The 22,013-nt window shown below is 32.0% G+C and overlaps 3 protein-coding genes across 5 annotated transcripts; 1 reads left to right on the top strand and 2 right to left on the bottom strand.

Annotated features, from left to right (window-relative positions):
- Positions 1-10,581: 10,581 nt before the first annotated feature.
- On the top strand, positions 10,582-14,992 carry LOC114178997 (DNA repair protein RAD7-like). 2 transcript variants are annotated; one of them, XM_028065172.2, is made up of 6 exons: positions 10,586-11,983; positions 12,242-12,675; positions 12,965-13,126; positions 13,675-13,750; positions 14,287-14,442; positions 14,605-14,992. In XM_028065172.2, the coding sequence occupies exons 1-6, from the start codon at positions 10,838-10,840 to the stop codon at positions 14,755-14,757; spliced, it is 2,127 nt and encodes a 708-aa protein (XP_027920973.1). In that variant the 5' UTR covers positions 10,586-10,837; the 3' UTR covers positions 14,758-14,992. The 2 variants fall into 2 exon arrangements, 1 of the variants encoding a protein (XP_027920973.1); XR_003603418.2 differs by lacking the exon at positions 13,675-13,750 and having other exon boundaries at positions 10,582-11,983.
- Positions 14,993-16,927: 1,935 nt separating this feature from the next.
- On the bottom strand, positions 16,928-17,945 carry LOC114179412 (Putative membrane lipoprotein). Its single transcript, XM_028065751.2, has one exon. It carries the CDS (start codon positions 17,807-17,809, stop codon positions 17,183-17,185), a length of 627 nt encoding a protein of 208 aa, XP_027921552.1. The 5' UTR covers positions 17,810-17,945; the 3' UTR covers positions 16,928-17,182.
- Positions 17,946-18,366: 421 nt separating this feature from the next.
- On the bottom strand, positions 18,367-21,242 carry ORG4 (OBP3-responsive protein 4 (ORG4)). 2 transcript variants are annotated; one of them, XM_028065753.2, is made up of 6 exons: positions 21,057-21,242; positions 20,818-20,973; positions 19,748-19,900; positions 19,367-19,542; positions 19,030-19,159; positions 18,367-18,647 (listed from the first exon to the last, which is right to left on the bottom strand). In XM_028065753.2, the coding sequence occupies exons 2-5, from the start codon at positions 20,947-20,949 to the stop codon at positions 19,057-19,059; spliced, it is 564 nt and encodes a 187-aa protein (XP_027921554.1). In that variant the 5' UTR covers positions 20,950-20,973; positions 21,057-21,242; the 3' UTR covers positions 18,367-18,647; positions 19,030-19,056. The 2 variants fall into 2 exon arrangements, with proteins under 2 accessions (XP_027921554.1, XP_027921553.1); XM_028065752.2 differs by having other exon boundaries at positions 18,367-18,656.
- Between the last annotated feature and the right edge of the window lie 771 nt (positions 21,243-22,013).

The following is a 22,013-nucleotide window of genomic DNA, read 5'->3' on the forward strand; positions in this document are numbered from 1 at the left end:
TGTTAAATCCTACATTTTTTTAATAATTTTTGGTGTGCTTTTAGAAAATGGACATTTAATAGTGTCGGTGAGAAAATGAATATTGAAGAATATAAAATAAAAGATTAAGTGAAACTAACAGCATATAATTGCAGCCTGTAATTGACAACCATTAATGCATTTGTTAATTTGATTGCGAAATTATGTGTTAGCTGGATAAACCTTTCACACACGCAAGCTGGATAATAGACATTGAACATGTTTTTTGACTAACAACAAATATTCACTTAATTAGGTCATCCAATTCAAATTTCGCACCCAATTTTTACACTTACAGTGTGCTCCATTTTTATTTTATTTTACTTTCTCATTCCACCACAAAACAACAGTGTAAACGTGCGATGACCAAGATTCTAAAAGGAATTTTGGTATGCATTATTTAAATATTGAACCACCTTATCACTTTCATATTCAGTAGTAAAAAAAAAAAAAACATGCTCACTTTTCTCAAAGTCCTTCTTAGTTTTGTCAAACCTTGTCAGTGAACAGCATCCATCATTCCCATTCACATTCACATTGGACAAATCATAAGTGTCCTACCATTTAGCGTACTCATTTAACTATTACATGTGATGAGCCAGTTTATCTAATAATATATGGTATATTAATTGTACATACTCATTGAGTTAAGTCGCTTATAACTTGTAAAATAATTTTGATTTTGTGATTTTAGGGTTTAGGGTTTGTAAAATGAGAGTGATGCATTGTAACAAAATTTATTTAAAAAAATATTTTTAGTAGTAATATATATATATATACACTAATTTATTGTAGTAAAAAATTATTAAATTATAAAATAATTGTTATTAAAAATGATTATAAAAATAAATAGTTTGTATAATTTTTTATTTTAAATAATTATTTTAATTTATTTATCGTTAAAAATGTGATTCAAAGGGTTGTGTGTCATGTATAGTTACTCTAGTTAATATTACAATTTTACTAATAACTACTATTTATTTAAAATATTGTAACTGCTATGTGATGCAAGCATTGTTGTACATCAAACAAACAAGTTTCTTTCTTATATTCAACCTCTCTTGCATTCTCTTTTTTTCTTTTTTAAGTTTTAACAAATTGGTATCCAAAGCAAGGTTTTATGGGTCAATTGGTGCAAATTTTTCCATCGGTAATCTTCATGTTCTTAATGGAAAGAATTGCGATCGGTAACGTGTACAGATAAAAGTACAAACTTTGGTTACCAGCATATTGCAGAAATTGTCGAAGAAGGGTATCCAAAGTTCAAGAAAGATTTCACATACAGAAAGCACTTTACAAAGAACATAAGAAGAAAGATTCCAAAACAACCTTCTTAATTCATCAATGTGTTGATGAGGTGCATTTTGAAAATATTGTAGGGGCTGCAACATCACAAGAGGCGTGAAAAATATTGGAAAAATGCAATGAGAGGTGTTGAACAATTAAAGAAAGTGGAGTTACAAACAATGAGACGTCAATATGAATTGATGCAAATGGAGGATAATGAGAAGGTCGTTGAATTCTTCAAAAGAATCATTACACACACTAATGTTATGAAAAATTGTGGAGAGAAGATTTCAAATCAAACCATTGTAAAAAGATCCTGAGAACTCTCATTCCCAAGTTTGATGAATTATTGTAGCAATTGAATAATCTAAGAGGCTCCTCAAAGATTTAAAGGTAGAAGAACTTAAAGGTTTTCTTGAGGCATATGAAGAAAGACTATTTGAAAGAGGATGAGAGAAGCCTAGTAATCATCAAACACTATAGGCACAATTTTCAGGAAAAGGAGCCTACAGAGGCAATTTTAGAGGTCGTGGTAGACAATCAAGAGGTGACTATGGCAGAAATAGTCGAGACCAAGAAAAGATTGATATAGATCAATTTGAAAGTATAAATAAGAAAGGGAGTTCCAATAATTGGCACTGTGGAAAGAAGGTGGTTGGTAGAAAGAGAAATAAATGCTTTAACTATAATTGCATTGGTCATTTCTCTACAAAAATGCATGGTTGCACCAAGTCATACAGATCATAAGGGAAGTCCATCACACGAAGCACACATGGTTAAAGAAGAAAAGGTTGATAACAACAATCTTAAAGAACCTTTGTTGTTGATGATGGTCACCAACCTAGATTTACGCAACAATGAAAGTTAGTATTTAGACCCTGGGTGCTTAAACCATATGACAGGTTGTCATGATTGGTTTGTTAATTTTGATAATGTAATTTTAGATGATGGTCATCTGGTACAGCACTTAGCGCTCTTGACGGATGTAGAACCCGCTAGTTTTAAAGAAGCACTCTCTAGCAAAGTATGGAAATTGAGTATAAAAGAGGAATTGAGGAGCCTTGAGAAGAACAAAACCAGGCAAATGGTAGAATTACCTCAAAATAAAGTTCCTATTAGTGTCAAATAGATTTTCAAAGTTAAAACTCAAACCAGATGGGTATGTGGCTAAGCATAAAGCTAGATTGGTGGCTAGAGGGTTCATGCAAAAGGATGGGTTAGATTACTCAAAGGTTTTTACCCCAATGGCTAGATTTGAAAACTGTAAGGTTGATTGTTGCTTTGGCTAGTTGGAAGAACTGGATGTTATGGTAGTTTGATATTAAATTTTCCTTAATCAATGGAGAACTAGACGAAAAGGTCTTCATTACACAACCCTTGGGTTCATAAGTAAAGGTAATGAACAAAAAGTTTTAAAATTAAAGAAGACTCTTTATGGCCTCAAACAGGCACTAAGGGTTTAGCACAAAAGGATTGATATTGTTCTCCAAAGTGTTGGATTTTAGAAATCTTCACTTGAACATGAAGTGTATTTTCATATTGTAAATGTCACTTAAGTTATTGTTATTTGCTTATATATGGATGATTTACTTATTACAAGTAGCAATCCAGTCGTCAACATTGAATTACTTAAGCAAAGTTTAAAGAAGGAATTTGAAATGACAAATTTAGGAATCCTATCATATTTTTAAGGATTTGAGTTTACCTATAAAGAGAATTTTTATGCACCAAAAGAAGTATATTTCAGAGGTACTAAATAAATTTAATATGTTGGAGTGTAATCCTGCAGAAACTTGAACTGAGGTAAATGTGAAACTTGGCAAGAGTGAGAATGAAGGTTTAGTTAATGGAACTTTGTTCAGACAAATTGTTGGCAATTTGAGATTTATTTGTCACAGCAGACCAGAAATTGCATTCAGCTTTGAACTTGTGAGTAGATTCATGAGTGATCATAGACAATCACATCTTAGAGCTGCAAAGAGAATCATGATATATCTGAAAGGGACATTGTCATATAGAATTATTTTCTCTCATTAGGCCAAAGAAGATAATCATCTACATCTTGTAGCCTATTCTGATTTTGGTTGGTGTGGTGACTTGATTTATAAGAAAAGCACAATGGGACAAGTTTTTCAACTGTTTGGGTCCCCTATATCTTGGAGCTCAAAGAAGCAAACAATGGTGGCACTGTCAATGTGTGAAGCATAATATTTTGCAACCTATTCAGCTGCTTGTCAAGCATCTTGATTGTGCTCACTACTTAGTGAATTGAAGATATATGCTAATAATACTATAGACTTATTGGTGGACGAGTAAATCAACCATAAACTTAACAAAGAATCTAGTGTCTCGTGGTAGAAGTAAGCACATAGACACAAAGTTTCATTTTCTCAGCGATCAAGTCAGCAAAGGTAGGATCCAACTAAGATATTGCAAAATAAAAGTGCAATTGGATGATATTATGACTAAAGCTTTGAAGATTGAAAGATTTAAGGAGCTGAAAAAGTCTTAGAATGTTGTTGATTTTCGTTTGTAAACTTTTGAATCAAGTGGAGGTGTTAAAAATGTGATTCAAACAGCTGTGGATTATCTATAGTTACTCTAGTTAGTTTTACGATTTTATTAATAACTACTATATTTAAACTATCGTAATTGTTCGACCTTGCATTTTGTTTTTAGTCACAGCATTTATAAAATAATTAAATTAGGAATTTACCATCGTTGAAAGAGTAAAATAAAAATATAATAAATTTAAAATAAATGACGTATACTTAAAGAATATAATTAGAAGAAAAGAAAATATATAAAATATTTTTTTATATATAAGTATAGATATACATTTAAATCTGCTTGTGAAAATATATCATTATCTTATTTCAAAATAGAATCCAGGGGATCAAGCATCCTAGACCCAGTGTATTATGTCCATGAACAAGAATATATCTATATCACCGATCATATTTTGTATCATAAAAATGTCTTATAGTTATTTGTAAAGATTGAGTAGATAAATTAAATAACAAAAAAAAAATAGAAAACTACAGTATATAAAAAATGGGCTAATAAAGTGTAGTCCTACTGTTTTTCACATTTATTAATGTTAACTCTGGATGACAATAATAATAAATGTTATTCTTAATTTTATTTCTGTTTAGTTGGTTTGGAATGAATTTTAAGACCTTATTAATATTTAAAAACATGTGTAATTTCAACTTGTTTGGATTTCGAGATAAATTAAAAGTCAATATCATACTTTTCAGGTTATAAATTTTATGAATGAACCAATGGCAGTAACTTTCTAATTTTTTTTTTAATTCACTATTTTTATCGGTTAAATTTTTAACAAGTATAATAAATTTATGGAGATGCATTAAAAAGGTTTAAACGAACTTAATTCTTTGATTTTTAACAAATGTTATACAATAAAATATATTACAGTAATATATGTTAAGAAAATATAACTAATTCAAATAACTAACTTTTACATTAATACATGATTATGATTTTAACAAATTTTATATAATAAAAAATAATACAATAATATATGATAACAAAGTATAACTAATTCAAATTACTAATTAACTCTTACACTAATAAATTCTATATCAATTTGAAAAATCTTTTTCTTTTTTATAATTAATTCTAATTTTTAGCAATGATATGCTTTTTATCAACGATTAAGTTTTTTATATTTTGTATGAATAAACTAATCACGTTGTTTACATGTCTATGTTACCATCAAAATTTTATACATTTACACAAAAACTATCTTTCACGTCGTCAAATTTATATCTGACGTAAAATTAGTATTAATTGAATTATACTTACATATAATTTGCGCACACCAAACATATTTTTTTTTTATATTTAATTTGTGTATGTCATACATAAATTTACATCTTTTTATATATGACATGTCGAAATAAAATGTAAAAATGTTTCTTTTTATGTTTGCTGTACATTACCATATGTAAATTCATTTAAGAAAATTTAAAAAATCCCTTTTAGAATTAAATTTAAATGAAAGAATTTAAGAAAATATGAAAGGCCCGATTAGAATTGTTTGATGAACATGATTACATTCTACTGATAGGGGGTGGGAAATTCACCTTAAAGAAGCAATTCATCAAAATAAAAAGTAATATATTCTTTCAATACCAATAAACTTGTTATAAGTTATTAAATATGTAAATTACCAGTACAATTGTTTTTTGTGCTCCTTACAAATATCATTTCAATTGAATATAGGAGACTTGTTTATATCATTAAATAATATAGACTTTAAAAAAAAAATTGTGAAATCTTAATCTAATACAGTGCATTAATGATATGTTTTATTCTCAGAGTTATAACAAATATATACATCTATTATCATTGTGTAAGCAATATATGATTACAGAACATTTAATATGTCAATTTGAATTGGTGTAGAAAATATTTTATAATTAATGGTTTGGGGAAAGTCTTTAACAAGATTCAGTATCAAATTTGAATATATATTAAAAGAGAAAAAACTATATTAACTTGTAAAGAATAATGGAACGGGGTGCAAGGAGAGAAGGTAGGTGAGTGACATAACAATGGTGTTCCAGCGAAGCCTTCCAATGGAGGTGGAGAAAGTGGTGCAAGAATATGACACACAAGACACCAACCACGAATTCCGTATCAAAACTTTTTTTTTCCTACTTATTTTCTCGTTGTTATGAAAAGAGTAATATTTTCTTAATAATATACATCAATTTTTTTTTATTATAATGTTTTAATGTTTCACAGTAAAACTAAAAGAGAAAAAATAATTTCACTTTAATGGTGAAATTACCAGGAAAAATTAAAGGCTTATAGAGAATGAGGGAGAGAATTAAAGTAATTTGGAACACACAGGATGAATTTGATTTCACTGATGTTACAAAATGAATATTTAATTGTTAATTTTGATTTGTAATAAAATAGGGAAAGAGTAATTAATAGAGGTCATAAATGATATTTGATAATTACCTCTCAAAATATCATGAACTCCAAACTTTGTAGCATTAGAGACAACAATAGATAAATCTTTGTTTCGATTTGTAGCAGCATGACATTTTCTTTTTAGGTTTAATTATGCTTTTGGTCCCCATTTTGGACTCGAAATCTCAAATTGGTACTTGTATTTTTGGAAATCTCAAAATGGTCCCCTTTTAACTTTAAAAGTCTCACTTTTGTCCTTTCCGTCAAGTCTGGACAAATGGCGTTTGTGGTTGCTGATGTGGCTTTCTATTACTGAAACGTGTCAAATACATGTGTGTTGGTGTGGAAATGTTTATTTATTTAAGCCACCAGCATTGCAATGTAGAATCCCTAATTTTGTTGTCATCTTCTCCCTTCTTCTGTGATGAATCTAGCCAGTTGTGTGTCTTGTGGGTCTTGTTCAAGTTCAGATGTTGGAGGAAAGCAGAAGAGCAGCGTCAATTGCAATGAAGGTGGGTGTAGAAGCTCCAATGTGACGCCCAGTTGTTATTGTGGTGCTAAGGCTGTGTTGAGAACCGCGAGAACAGCCAAGAACAAAGGAAAAAGGTTTTGGGGCTGTCCAAACTTCAAGGTAATGTTGTTTGTATTTTGTGTTTTGTTTTTGTCTTATTTTTTGTGTTTTGTGATAAAATCTGACGTTAAGGGTATATTTGCATCAGAGTGGAAGTGAAGAGTGTGGTGGGTGCAATTACTTCAATTGGTTTGATCAGTACAGGATGGGAGAAGGGGGTTCTGCAAGCACTGTAGTGATTGAAGAAAACCTTTGGAAGCATGTGAAGAATGAAGAAGAGCTTGGTGGCAATGTGAAGATTGAAGAACATGCTGTTGGTGGTAGTTTGAATACCCAAGAAATGAGAAAAAGTTGCGTAATGTCTGAAGAAGTAGTTGGTGATATCAAAATATTATATCAATTGTAAATAAGTTTTAAAAAAATTGTATTTGCTTGCTTGGATAACTCTTTTGTATTGTTTACTATACTAGTGGGTTTAAAAGCATTCCATTTTACAATGCATGCTCCACCTTTTTTCAAAAGATATATACTAAAATACAATTTAAACAAACCCACAAAGCGGCTCATATCAATTCGGCTTTAGAAACAGAGATTATGTTGGGCCGAATTTACCTACTGGTGGACTTGCTGAACATTTATTGCACCCCGTTTTTTCTTCCTGCACCCTTTAAATCTTGAAAGCCCACATATGCGCTTCTTAAATGTTATTATAATTTTCTTCCCGCGGTGCCATCTTCTTCTTCTCCACTACATCTCGTCACAAGTTCTTGGTTTTCCTTCCGTGTTTCCTCCTTTGCGCATGTAACAAGTCCTAATGAACCAAGACGTTGTTCATCTTAACAACAAAAAGAGGTATGCGTCTTTTAATAACTTTAGTAGTTTCTCCGGTAATGGTAGGGGTGCCACAAGGGTGTGGTGTGTGATAGCTGACTTATTTTTTATTTTTCCTCATTAGGTAGTTCAATATTAATTACTAGAAATTGGAATACGAATCAGATTACAAAAGTCAAAAGTGTGAAGTTGGTAAAATACCATATTAGACAATCTAGTATGCATATTTACATCCGGGAGATTATATCAAATTACTTAATCTGATTTGCATAAATATGTATCGGATTACGTAATTTGGTGTGTTTTTCTATATCTGATTATGCATACTCAATTACCTAATCAAATAAATTGTTTCACTAATAGGATTGGCCAATTCGATATACACTGATCGATCTGGAAATGCATACTAGATTACGTAATTCTAATTTAGTACACATTTTTGTAAACCGGATTGAGTAATCAAGTATGATGTCTCAAATCTAGCATTGTATGTTGGATGCTTTCTGCATAATTATGCAATATACTTAAAATCAATGTATAGTTTTTCGTTTATCTAATATGTTTGTTCTTTTTTAAGGTGTTTAACGTGTTTGAGACATGAATGGTTCTTTTTAGTAAAGTATCAAAAAAAGTTGACAAAAGTTTGTGCATGGAGGAATTTGATATGTTCATGAGTAAAGATGATGTTGGAAGAGGAGATAATAGTGGACATTTTACGACAAATGATATATTTGCTATGCGTGATGATCTACTTGAATGGGTGCGATGAATTGCTTTTGGTTTCGATTGTGTGGTTGTTACTCTCATATCTAACAAAACTAATGAACAATCTGGAAAAAAGACATATGTTTTGTTAAAATATGAAATGAGTGGTAAATATAGAAAATACAAATCTGATTTGCAACAACTCTTCTTGGTCCTACACATTCAATATTGTTATCACATTATATAAATTACCAATTCATAGACAAATTAAAAACAACCTAAATCTTGTTTACTTACCTCACCCAAATTTGAAAATCACGTGATCAACATAGTTTATTAGCAAATATGTGTCTGATCGGCTTCCAAGAAAGTCTTTTTCATGCTCTTCACCATTACCAACCATTTGAGCTGCAACAAGCAGGTTAACATCTAAAGGTTTACCACGATTCCTCCTATAAACAGATTTTGTAAGTCTTTGTCTTGTACTATCTCTGCTAATTCCAATGTGAGTAAAACCAACACTTCTTATCCCTGTCATTTCACTAAATGGAAATAATCATATAAAAAACAACACATGAAAAACAATTATAACAACAAACCAAAATAATTATAACATAAAAGAACTAGCTTTCTCATATACCTAAAACAACTTAAAACTAAAACACTCAACCCTAAACTTTAAAATCAACAAACCCAAAGAAATAAAAAATGCATTGCAAACCGGATTGACTAATCTGGTAGTGAATAACGAATTAGAAAGTTCAGTTTTCATTGCATTTTTTCTTCTTTCATTCTTGTCATTGACGGCCATTTTCTCCTTAAAAACAAGAAAAATATAACTTCCAACCATTATTCGATGTACCTATTCTTCTTCACTAAACGAAAACGACATAAGTGGTTCATCGTCTTCCTACTCCTTCAATCTTTTTCAGCACTCCACAACAACAGAAAGATATAAGTGCAACGAAGGCCACAACTGCAGAAATGGATGCAAGTTGATGGGGTGGAGTGACTTCACAAGATGGCTGGGGCAAAGAAACATTGGAAATTTCAAACTTGGAATTTCAAAAATCAAGGGTGCAGGAAGAAAAAAGGTGCAGATAGAAATGCTATTGCTTGCTAAGCTTATCCATTATTATCCACTAACTCACTTCATGAAAATTACATGTATAAAAGATTTAATGAAAATTTTTACTACTAAACTTTGTATTTATTGAGTGATTTTTCTGGTTGTACTTTTAATTATATATGGTTCTCCAGAAATTTATCATAATAATTTTTAGGTCATACTAATAATATTTTAATATATTTTATACGTGATATCAAAATTACTTTCAATGAAATTTAAAAAAGGAATCTTTGCCGATACAATATTATTTTAATATAAATCATAAAATATGAATAAAGTTTATTAAATTTGTATAAAAATTATATTTACAAAAAAGAGGTATTTCGTATCTTATATTTTAAGAGAAAAGAGTACTGGTCTACTAAAGGATAAATAATAGCGACTGATCCGAAATGTATTATATTATTAAGAGAGTATTATAGTAGTATAGTTTCTTATTAATATGTATGCAATAATATTACATGCAAAATTTATATAAAATTTTAATTGAAAGATATAACTAAAAATAAAATAACAATTCAAAATGAAGTAATTCTCATTATATATAATTATCCATAAGAGATATGTGTATGTGTATATTGTAATTTGTATGTCGTGTGTCCTTTCTATGTACACAAAAATTCATAGTATTGTGTTTTCTAGATTCTTTTATGTGCATATTTTTTTGTTTACATTTGTACTCGTATATGTAATAATTTTATCAATCTAACACTCACCTTAACTTTATTTTAATTAACAAGTATAAATATTATAAAATTAATAAAATATGACTCTTCTATATATATATATATATAGTTTATATTTAACCATAATTTTTTAAATTATAGTAAAAAAGTGGATTATAAAAAAAAACTTGTGTTAAATTAAAAACATAGTAATTGATAACTTGATTGGAGTTTGTTCTCTGTCACCTCTGTATAATTAAACTATTTAAGATGATCAATTTAATATCGGTGATACATGTTAATAGGAAATTATTTCTATTATCTTAATTGATTATATTTATGGAATTCAATTATTTTAGAGTTGGATAAGTAAGATTATGATTGCTGAGAAATGAGGACAGGAGAGTGTGAATTTTGCACAGGAGATGGAGAAGGTGAGCTGAGTGTGTGGAAGCGAAGAAAAAACGAGGTGAAGTGTGGCGGGAAAGAAATGAAGAAAGCATGGAGAAGTACGAGAGAAGTTTCTATTCTCTCTCCTTCCCCGACATAACAATGGATACAATATTATTAATCTCTCAATCTCTCTCTTCTCTTTCTTTTTGCACAATTTGATGCAAAGGAAAGGCCCACCAACCAACCCTTTATATTCCCCACCCTCTTTCTCTCCATTCACCAAAGTGCGCAATGCTACCATTCAACCAAACTACCCTAACTCCTAAACCCCTCAATCCCACTCCCTCACCCAACCACCACCACCAACCACCGTCACCACCACCACCTTCCTCTTCTTCTTCCACTGCTCAAACCATGACCAACACCAATCCAATTCTAGACTCTAATCCTCCAAACCTCGAAGGGGATTCCGATTCTGATATTGACGCTCTCATCAATGCTTTCTTCGAACCTAATCCCCAATTCCCCTCTCTCGATCACCTCCAAGGATCCACCTCCGACGCCAAGGAATCATCTCTCAAGAGAGGATTAGACACCGGGGATGATTCTTCCCAGGCACCAATTCCCCTCAAACGCGGTCGTATTGACAATGTCTTCTTCCACCGCGCCGATCTCCATGCCGTCATTCAAATTCAAAACCCTATTCCTTCTCCTCTTCCTCTCTCCCAGTCCCTGTCGCATGCCGCTGCTACCAATGGAGACACTCAAGCTGTGGAAGGGCAGGGGAAGCGTCCGGTTTTTGACTCCGATTTCCTGTCCAGGGCTCTCCGTGAAGCTGAAGCTGAATCCGTCTTTCCGCAGAATTCAGACGATAACGACGATAACTTTGACGTGGAACCTGCAGATTTTAGTGCACCTTATGTATCGCTGAGTGATTATAGGAGGATTCGGAACATGGAGCGTTTCCGACAGATAGCCAAGGAAAGCGCGACTCACTATGCTCGGTTCACGTCAGAGGACAGCGCAGATGAAAGGCCGTCGTCTTCTGCTGCGCCTCAGGGAATTGACGATTCCACATCTCCGTTTTCGATCTCGATGAAGGCTATCAAAGAGGGAGCGACGAAAAAGAAGGGGCGTGAGACGTGGGTTGCGAAGAGTCAAAAGAGGGAGAAGAGGGTCTGTGTTCCCTCATTGCAAGAACTGTGTCTCAGAACTCTCGCGGACAATGCTGATGCCATGGTTTCCCTTGAGGGTGTACCGGATGAGTTGAGGCACAAGCTTTGCAAACTGCTCTGTGACTCGAGAAAGATGAATAGTCACTTTCTTGAACTTCTTCTCAGCGGCTCTCCCACGGAGATTCGCCTGAGAGATTGCTCGTGGTTGACGGTGGAACAGTTTGCCGAATGTTTTCATTCGTGTGACACTGGAAGATTGGAGGTGTGTATGTTGTTCAGATCATTTTGATAGGCATATGTCAATTTTAACATAGAATGTTGAGTTGTGTTTAGCATGTTAGTTTTTTTAACAGGATGGTTTATATTTTTGTGTATTAATTTTTATGTGTGTATATTTTTACATTCTGTTGGTCCTTGTTTGAGTTTTTATTTGCATGCTCTACTTGTTTTCTATGTATTTGACGCGCAACTTCTTCCATGGTAGATCTGAATTCTGTTTATACATCTACTTGTTGCGTAGGTGCTGCAACTTGACCAGTGTGGAAGGTGTATACCTGATTATGCATTATTTGGTCCTCTGAGACCGTCACCATGGTGGTTGCCGAGATTAGTTAATCTGTCCCTCAGTGGTGCATGCCGTCTTTCAGACAAGGGGTTGCATGTGCTAGTTTCTTCTGCTCCATCACTAAGATCAATTAATTTAAGCCAGTGCTCCCTTCTCTCATCTGTCAGTGTCAATATTTTGGCGCAATCGTTGGGATCCCTACTGAAAGAGTTATATCTTGATGATTGCCTAACCATTGATGCTGCACAAATTGTGCCAGCATTGAAGAAACTCGAACATTTAGAAGTGTTATCATTGGCTGGAATTCAAACTGTCTCTGATGAATTTATCGGGGATTACATCACCGCACGTGGTCAGAACATGAAGGAGCTTGTTTTAAAGGACTGTAGGTAAGTGCTGCGTGAACTCTTTACTGAATATGCTGAGATTTGTACTTGAATCAGTTGAAGTTTGATTAACCATTCACCACTTTTTGAACATTGTCATTGACTAATCACAATTTCTGACTTTTGGTTAAGTGTTAGTCACTCTTTGAGAACGTCATTCTTCAAAAAATTTTTAGTTCTTTCTAACTGGGAATTAGGTTTGCTAGGAAATCTCAAATTGTGATCTCCTTGCTATTTTTTTTTGCAAAATATTATTTTTCACTCTTGTTTATTTATGTTTCTTAATGTGCAGAAAATTAACCAATGCATCAATAAAAGTCATTGCCGAGCACTGTCCCGGGTTGTGTGCACTCGATCTTATGTATTTGGACAACTTGACGGATTTATCCATGGGATATCTTACGAATAACTGTCGAGTACTCCATACATTGAAGCTCTGCCGTAATCCATTCAGGTGCTTTTTTGTTTTCTGCTATTTTCTCTTTCTCTTTATACATTTGTACATTGCTTTTGCTAGTTTCTGATATTTTCTGTCTCATTATAAGTGTACTGTAATCTGTCTGGTCTTTTGCAAGATAGACTCTTTCAGAGGAGGTTACAGCTTTTAAATAAGATGATTATCTTTGTTCCTGCGGTAATATGAATTCTATGTAGGAGTGGTTAATTAATAACTATAATTTCCAATTTGTTTTTGGATATTGCTTTGATGGCTTTCGAGACCTGAGTTATATTTCAAACGGTTGATTTCAAAAGTGTTTAATTTAAGCACTTTAATCACATGTATTGGTAATGATTGTAGCATTTGGAATTCAGGAGTATTTTCTTTTATGGGTCTAATTGACACGTTCCTTGTCATCAAGAGAGATTTGAGAAAATTCTTGTATGCATCTGATAATATCACCATTTATGCATGATACAATTGGTGTGTAACTGGGATGGTGATCAAGATATCTCATAAATTCTTGTCTATGAAGAAATTTAACACATTTTTTTCTACACTAGTGATGAAGCAATTGCTGCATTTTTGGAGATTGCTGGAGGGTCCTTAACAGAACTTTCACTTAATAATATTAAGAAGGTGCGTTGGTATATTTACTTGTTGACTTTCCCTCGATTGACTCATCTTACACGCTTAAAACACCGGGGCCCTTGTATCAGTAACCTGATAAAAACTTCTCTGTGCCCGTAAAATGATTAATTAATTTATTATCAGTATAGCCTAAAACAATTAGGCAATTATGTGTTCAGAGTGCAATCTATTCTATGACTGGTCATAGTTTTACTCAAGCAGACACTTCAACATGTAATGTGTACTTCATTTTTTTTTTTCATCAAAATTGAATTTTATAACTAACAAATCATGACAATTATGAACAAAATATGAAAGTTCCTTGCCGTGAAATGATCGGGCATATTATATTTCTGGTTTACGGAATCATATGAAACAATCTCTCCCGACGTATATTCAACTCACTCTTGGATATTACTTAACGAATTAAGGTCGTTGCTAATATTCTATTTGATTTTCAATTAGCATATTGGCTGTGATGACCGACAAAACCTTATTTATAATGTTTTATTTTCTGACTGTTTGACACATTTGGTTTATTTCAGGTTGGGCACCATACGGCCTTATCTCTTGCTAGTCATTCAAAAAATTTGCATACTCTAGATCTGTCTTGGTGCCGAAATTTGACAGACAATGAGTTGGGTTTGATAGTAGATAGCTGCTTCTCACTGAGGTTGCTTAAACTTTTTGGATGCTCACTGGTAAATATGTTTATTTAACTGAACTTAAAAGGCATTTCTGTGATGAATTTCTGCTGATCATAGAAATATATATCAATAACATTATCGTATCAGAAGTCTTTACATGAAGAAATTTGATTATTTTGTAGGAAAAAGGTTTAAAAAATTACATATTTTTTGTAGGTAACAGATGTTTTTCTCAATGGGCACTCAAACCCAGAGATTCAGATCCTAGGATTGAAGATGTCTCCTTTATTGCAAAATGTCAGAATGCCTGATACCTGTGAAGCTCCTTTACGTTATTCATCAGTCTCGGCAGATTTGATGTATAAATGACAATTAAAAATGGAACATATTGTTATTTCTAGTAAAAGCAGACATAACTTTGGTGCTAACCGGAGGCAAGAAGACATGTTGCCCGATTACATTTAGTTTTACTGATGCCATTGTTGTTGCAAGGATTCAATCCCAAACATACAGACAATTCATATTCATTATGTACAGTGGATATGTAAATTTGACTGCGACAGGTAATAATATTTTTTTTTTCCTGAAAGGAAGAAAATTTCAACCCAGTTTGTCTACACTACAATGTTTTTTACGTAATAGAGATTAAAAATAAATTAGATTTCAGTACGGGATCACAATTTTGCAGTCAGGTGACAATTTCCTCGTTTTTTTTTTTAAATTTGCAATCATACACTTGAAAGAATCATGACTAGCAAAAATAGTTGTGTAATGAAAAATTGTTTTTATTCTTGAAATCATCTTAGATCTGGATTTTAAATTTCCATATCAAATTTAGATTAAAATTTTAAGGATAAACAAAATTCTAATTTATTTTTCTATGTCCACCTCAATCCAACTCAAATATATTGAGTTCTGTGTTTTTCAACTAAATTAAATTTAATCCAATTCAAATTTATGGATTAAGTGACAAGTTCCTTAATATGAACTTGAGATATAATTTATTAAATAATAATACTATTTTATTTAATTTATTAATTTAATATGCATTTTTGAAGTATTATACATTTAAATATCAGATAATAAATTTTTCTTTTTTTAATTAAATAAAAATATAATAACAAAACTTTGAAATTATAGTAAACAACATTTAACAATAAAAACAAATTATAGGTGATTCGTAAAGAAGTAAATGATAAAAATTAGAAAGTTTTGTTACATAGTGTAGATACATCTATAACAATATATAAAGATGATTTCTTCTTTTGTGTTCACATTTCAAAATACTAATTTTACCCTTTAAAATATAATTATTTATTAATTTTTTGAAAATTGACCGTTACTTAAACATTTTTATAAAATCGTCTACCTCTATTCTTCTCTTTTCCTCTATTTATAAATAGTTATTTTCTCATATTTTCTAATATATATTTCACTTTATTTTTAATGAATATAATTTTATTATATATATATATATATATATATATATATATATATATATATTAATTTAATAACTTTAATAACATTATATGATCACCTACTAATATAATATCACTCGCGATACATGCGCTGTCGCGCATGTGTGTACTAGTTTATATTATATGTATATGTATTTATATTAATCACAAATGACAGTCTCAGTTTGAATCTTCTAATCTTTATGATCGTTAAATGAAAGGTAATTGTTGTTGAAACTGTGATGAATAGATGCAAGTGTTTAAGAAAATATAAAATTGTAAAATATCTTTAGTCCTTTACATGAAGGGGTTTACAATTCAAGTAGCTGTAAAAAAGTGAAGGCGATGAAGAACATCTCTATTACTACATTACCGTTGATAATGGTAGATAAAGTAAAAAAAGACCAAACTCCCAGTTATGCTCTGCCCTTAGCCACCCTGCTATCTCGTACCAGCAAAAAACTAAATACTCGTAAACAGAGACAAAGTTCTTGCTAAAACAAGAACAAAAAAGAATAAAAGAAGAGAAAGAAAAGTTAAAAAGAAATAACTTACCCAATACTCTTCATTAATAAAGGCCTCTCTTCCTAAACCCAATTATACACGCTTTTACTATGTTATAATGGTCTGATGTTTTATTTTGAAACACTTTTTCTATATTTTGCAACCTGTTCTCACCAAATATGAAGAACCTTTGCTATACTATGTGTTGTTACAGATACTATAATTAGTCTCTTCAATGTTAATTACATATTAATTTCATTTTTTCTTTAATAAATATATGTATTCAATTATATTTATTATTTAAAGAATTCAAATAAAATTAACATAAATAAAAAATTGTCATTGAGGGCTGAAGAATTTTTTTTCGTCACTTGACTAAGAATGAAATATATGGGGTCCTTTGTTAAAATAACTGCGTCAAATAATCTCTAAATCCGTTTAATTTCGCTTTGAATGTCAGAATCAATACTGTGATTTTACATCACTTCAGCAAATTGTGCTAATATAATTACGTCGTAATTCTTTCTTTATCTTCTAAGTTATACTTAGACTTTTTATCACTCTTCTAATATAAAATATGATAATTTAACCATGTTCTAAATATAACATTACATTGTCTACAAAAAAAGTGCGAGGCACACATAAATACACTAGTTCAGTAAAAAAGATTACTCCTACCTTGAATGCTCACAACATTCAAATTCAATGGCCACCCTCATAGTGACCCTAAACAACCAACACCAACAAAAAAAAAAACAAACGATAATGCAAATATCTGCACTACTAGTACGAGGTAGAAGGAAGACAGAGCAAAAGGTTGAAAAACCTCAGTCTCAGGGTTCAAAATCAGTCTTCACCCATTTCCCATACTTGTGTTTCATTTTCTCATCCAATTCTTTAGCTTTCATTTCTGCCATCTTGGTTGCATTAGCCATGGACTCCTCTTGCACTTCAGCGATCCTTCTACTCCTCTTCCTTGCCGAGGCCTCTTTCTCTGCGTTCAGTTCCTCATAATCCTTCACCCAACAATTATGCACTGCACAACTCAGCATCAAAACCACACACTGCAACATGCACATTGCCATCAAGGCCCCACATTCCAGCCTCACCAAAAGTTTGGCTTCTTTGGGGTCCCTTGGTGACTTCAACAGGGACATGCTTGCTCTCTCTTTGGTGAACAATGCCAATATACTCAGCACTTGTCCTATTAAGGAGGCTAGTAGAAGTGAAATGTGGGTGAGGAAACAGAAGTGTGTGAGCTGGGAGTAGAAGCCCACAAAAGATGAGAGAACTGAGATGCCAGAGACCATAAGAAGAGCCAGGCCAAAGGAGGTTGGGGGCATCTTGAGGAGAATTGTGGGTGCAAATGAGGATGCTGAGAGGATAAAGAGAGAGAAATTCAAAAAGCTAAGGAGAAGGCTTGTGAAGGAACATGTCTTTCTGAGCTTGGAGGAACCCATTTTTGCTTTGGTTGGTTGATTTCTTGAGACTTGTTTGTTTGCTTTGGTTTTTGAAGAGGGTGGAGGAGGATTTGAATTTATAAGGGGGGTGAAAGGTGCCGTTAAGGATTGGTATAACGGCTAGCACAAGGGAGACCCCACTTTTTTTTTACTGGTTCTTGGACAGTGTTATATTCCCTCCACAGGCATTCAAACCTGTCTTGAATTAGAAAAACCTATGATTATGAATCATTGATGGAGCTACGTTACAAAAAGTAACTATAGTGTAGTAGTACCGTATGAATGTGACAATAACGTAGACATTGCAGATACCCGCTGATGCGGATCAGTATCACGGAAAGTACCCCTTTACAACAGTAAAATCGATGGTCTCGTGATAATATACTGATGATCTTATTATACAGTATTCGCTTTTCCATGTACCCGAGTATTAGATTTTCAATATTGTTAAACCAGGTTCTTTGGCGACTGAGGTTAGAATATTCTACACTCAAATTTCCACATTCTTCTTCTCTCTGGTAGAACAGGGATAGATATTTGGGGGAGCAATCAAGAAATTTGAAACATCTTAAATTTGGGTCCGAATCAGGTACAAATTACAGGCACATGTACAAATTATTGCAATGGCACAGCAAGTAAAAATAATGTATGCACAAGGCAAAAATAGCCCCTTTGAGTACATGAGTAGTTTTACTCAGAGTATCAGACGCTCCATAACTTTTAAATGGGGGCCATGTCACGATTTACAAAAAACTTTCTCAGCATCATCTTGACTCCACTTTTGAGACTTGTATGCATTACGAGCACGTAGGCAATATTTCAAAATTGGACTTGCACACTGCAGAAACTGTACTCGGATCAGGAAAGCTGTCAATCTCACATAACAACTAAGTGTTGAGCTAATTATCATGAGGCTACTAAATTTTGGTTATATCAAAACAACCAATTCAATTTTTCATTACAAAAGGAGTGTTCTGTGCAATTTTATATTAATGTGTTCTAAAGAAAAGAGTGCAGCAACAGCATGATCTGCAGAATCTTGGAAAAGAGGTCTGATTCTTAATAACAATATGTATTTCTTTTTTTCCTTTGAACTACAATCTTTAGATTCAAGGTCCAGAGTATAAAATAATGCATAAATTATGCAAATGCACATAAAACATCGTTTAACCACTACTTGGAACTTCTTTCAAAAGGGAATGGGGTCGATCATACTATACCTCATTAACATTATCTTCTATACCAAATCATGCATCATCACTGTGGGTTAAGATGGCTTCAACTCTATCTAGTGAGGCTTGTAGTCGTCCCGAGTGCATGTTAAACAATGGTTCATCAGTACCCAGAGCCCTGTTAAGGTTTAAAATATAAATTAATCAGTTATTCAGGAAACAAAACATAGATAACAAGTAACTAAATGAATAAGAAATAAAAAAAAAAAATGTAATACCACATCTCATCCCAAAATAATTTATCAGGGTGGTATACTTTCTAAACACTGATAAAAGTATTTTTTAGTTTCAAAGCTATTATTCTGACAAAATCACAAAAACTTGCCCAGTAATTTCAGGAAGAACATAATCCGCTCTCCATCCAAACCGTAAGTCAAAACCAGGAAACAAGCCAACTGATGTCTTATTTCGGATCCGGGATACACCATCTCCACCCAAACATGTGGTAAGCTTCCATTTCCAACCAGTAGCATGCATTTGAAAATTGTGTCCTATACCAACCTGCACTGTTTATGTCAGTTTGAATAATTTTCAAATGAAATTTTACACGAAGTGGGACAAGAACTTATCATGGCATGGAAAACAATGGGGTCAACATATACAAACACAAGCACATGAAAAATGTCGCAAACTAATACTATTTTCAAACATTTTCAGTAACTATCACAATAAATTGTTTTTCCATGAAGAATAGACACCACCAAACCTGAAGATTAAGAAATTTGGTGATGGGGATCTTTTTTGAGAGAACTCGAACGTCATGATGAAGGGGTTCATAAATTATCTTCCACTTCCATTCAGGTGTTAAAGGCTTCAATACCAGCTTGGCTTGATATTCATTGACTGGGGCATTGTAGAACTGCACTCAAGAAAAAAGGATCACCTGAATAAGTAGAACTAGTCATCATATGTAAATAATTGATTGATACACAAAAACTCCACAACATTAACCTTCTAGTTGGCTTGTAGTCATCATATATATGTATATAGACAGTTAAACTTCATAGAGCATTACTCCCAACAAATTTTAGTGTTCTTTTTGACACTTATTGCATGCTTGCAACAGATGGTTTTAACCACGTATACAGGATAAAAAGCAATAGTCAACAGCTGCAGAATTAAGCAACAAAGAATAATATCTTGATAAAAAAAAACATCTAACTGCTACTAAAACAAACCACAAGGTTTGGAATCATACAAATAACAATAGGTTTTTCTCCCTGTGGTTTAAAAGTGACATCAATTAAGCTTTTCTTTACTAGCCTTTGCATATAAGTATATATAACCACCTGTAGTTTTTTTCTGTCCAAATTATCCTTCATGAAAAATGATTAATAAAACAACATCACAGCATGTATCTCTCCATTTTACTTATATGTATGGAAAAAGTAAAGACTAACCTTAGTCCCTAAAGTGGAAAACTTAGTATGTTAAATAAGTCCCTTAGATGTTAAATAAATCCCCAAATTTAACTGATTACTCTCATCTAAATACATCTTAATATTATCACCTTAGTCACAAGTTTTGTGAACTTTGAACTAATGCGACTGACTGTCCACCTACACTTCTAAGGAATTTAATTTTTTTTCATTTCCTTCTATTCAAAGACTAAGATAACAGTCCCACAAACTTAGGAACACAAAAATGACAGTTTAGTCGGAACGAAAACTTAACTTACATGAAACATATGAAGAAAATGTTAAATGATAGAAATAGAGCTATAAATGAATTTGGGTATGGAAAAAATGAGTAGCGATAAGGTAAACAGAAAAGAACCTCCATATTGAGACCAACTCGAATGCCCTGGAGTTCTTTTCGGAACTTGAAGAACAACTCGGAAGGCATCAAATTGATGTTGTATAGCTCATCCCACGAAGTGGGTTCCTCCGCGTTTGGCACCGATTCCATTTTTGGAGAAATTTGCAAAACTCACTTCAATGTATAAATAACGTCATCCATCAATAATCGATAATCAATAATAATGTTGTAATTCTGATTATCAAAAAGCGGTTTACCCCCCAAAACCTGCACTGCACGGAGATGGAAGAGAAGCAATTTCACAAAGGACTCTGAAACTCCCACTGCTATTTTCTTTAAGTATTGGTAATTGGCTTTGTTATTGTTTCTACCATTTTCACTCACTCACTCACTCACCCTAACAGCACCCAAAACCCTTCTGCTGCTCAACTCAATCCTTAAATTTTGATACTAAACACTTTAGCTAAAACATTCTGTGATTACTGATTTAAATGTTAAATTAAAAAAAAATAGTATATTTTAATATATGTAATTCTCCTGTTCCCTATTTTTAATGTTAATTCTCTGAATAGTTTTCTTCCACAGTGTAATAAATTATTGCTCAATTTTTTGTCAAAATGATATATATATATATATATATATATATATATATATATATATATATATATATAATGGTTAATCCATAATAATCATGTATTTTTTTTAATCAGAAATACCAATGCCTTTTACAAAGTTATTGGTGAAAAGAAAATTGTAAATGAATAATAATATAAAAATGATTTCAGTAAAAAAACACTAAAAAATTATTTTAAATATGACTTTAAAATAATTATTCTAAAAACAATTTTATTTTATGTAATAATTTACAATTAAATAACAGCCATTTTAATAAACTACATAAATTATAATAATTTTATAATCTTTTATCTTTAATTTTTTTAATAATGTAATAATTGATTCCTAAAGTTATTAATGTTGTGTTTGATTTCAAAAATGAAAATGAGGGAGAGTGAGTGAATAAATAAAAGGAGATATATTAAAGAAAACGAGGTTATTTGTTTCGAAGAAAGAATAGAGAGGCGGAAGTAAATAAATTTTAAGATAAAATTTGTAAAAATTTGTTAATAATTTGTTCAAATTCATCTGCACAAATCAACTCTAGTCAAACAAAAAAATTGAGACCTAATGTTATGTTCACTTGAAAGAGTTTAATG

This window comes from Vigna unguiculata, chromosome 3 (genome assembly GCF_037176805.1).
Source record: "Vigna unguiculata cultivar grain cowpea cultivar isolate G323 ecotype 2 chromosome 3, ASM3717680v1, whole genome shotgun sequence".
NCBI classification, from domain to species: domain Eukaryota; kingdom Viridiplantae; phylum Streptophyta; class Magnoliopsida; order Fabales; family Fabaceae; genus Vigna; species Vigna unguiculata.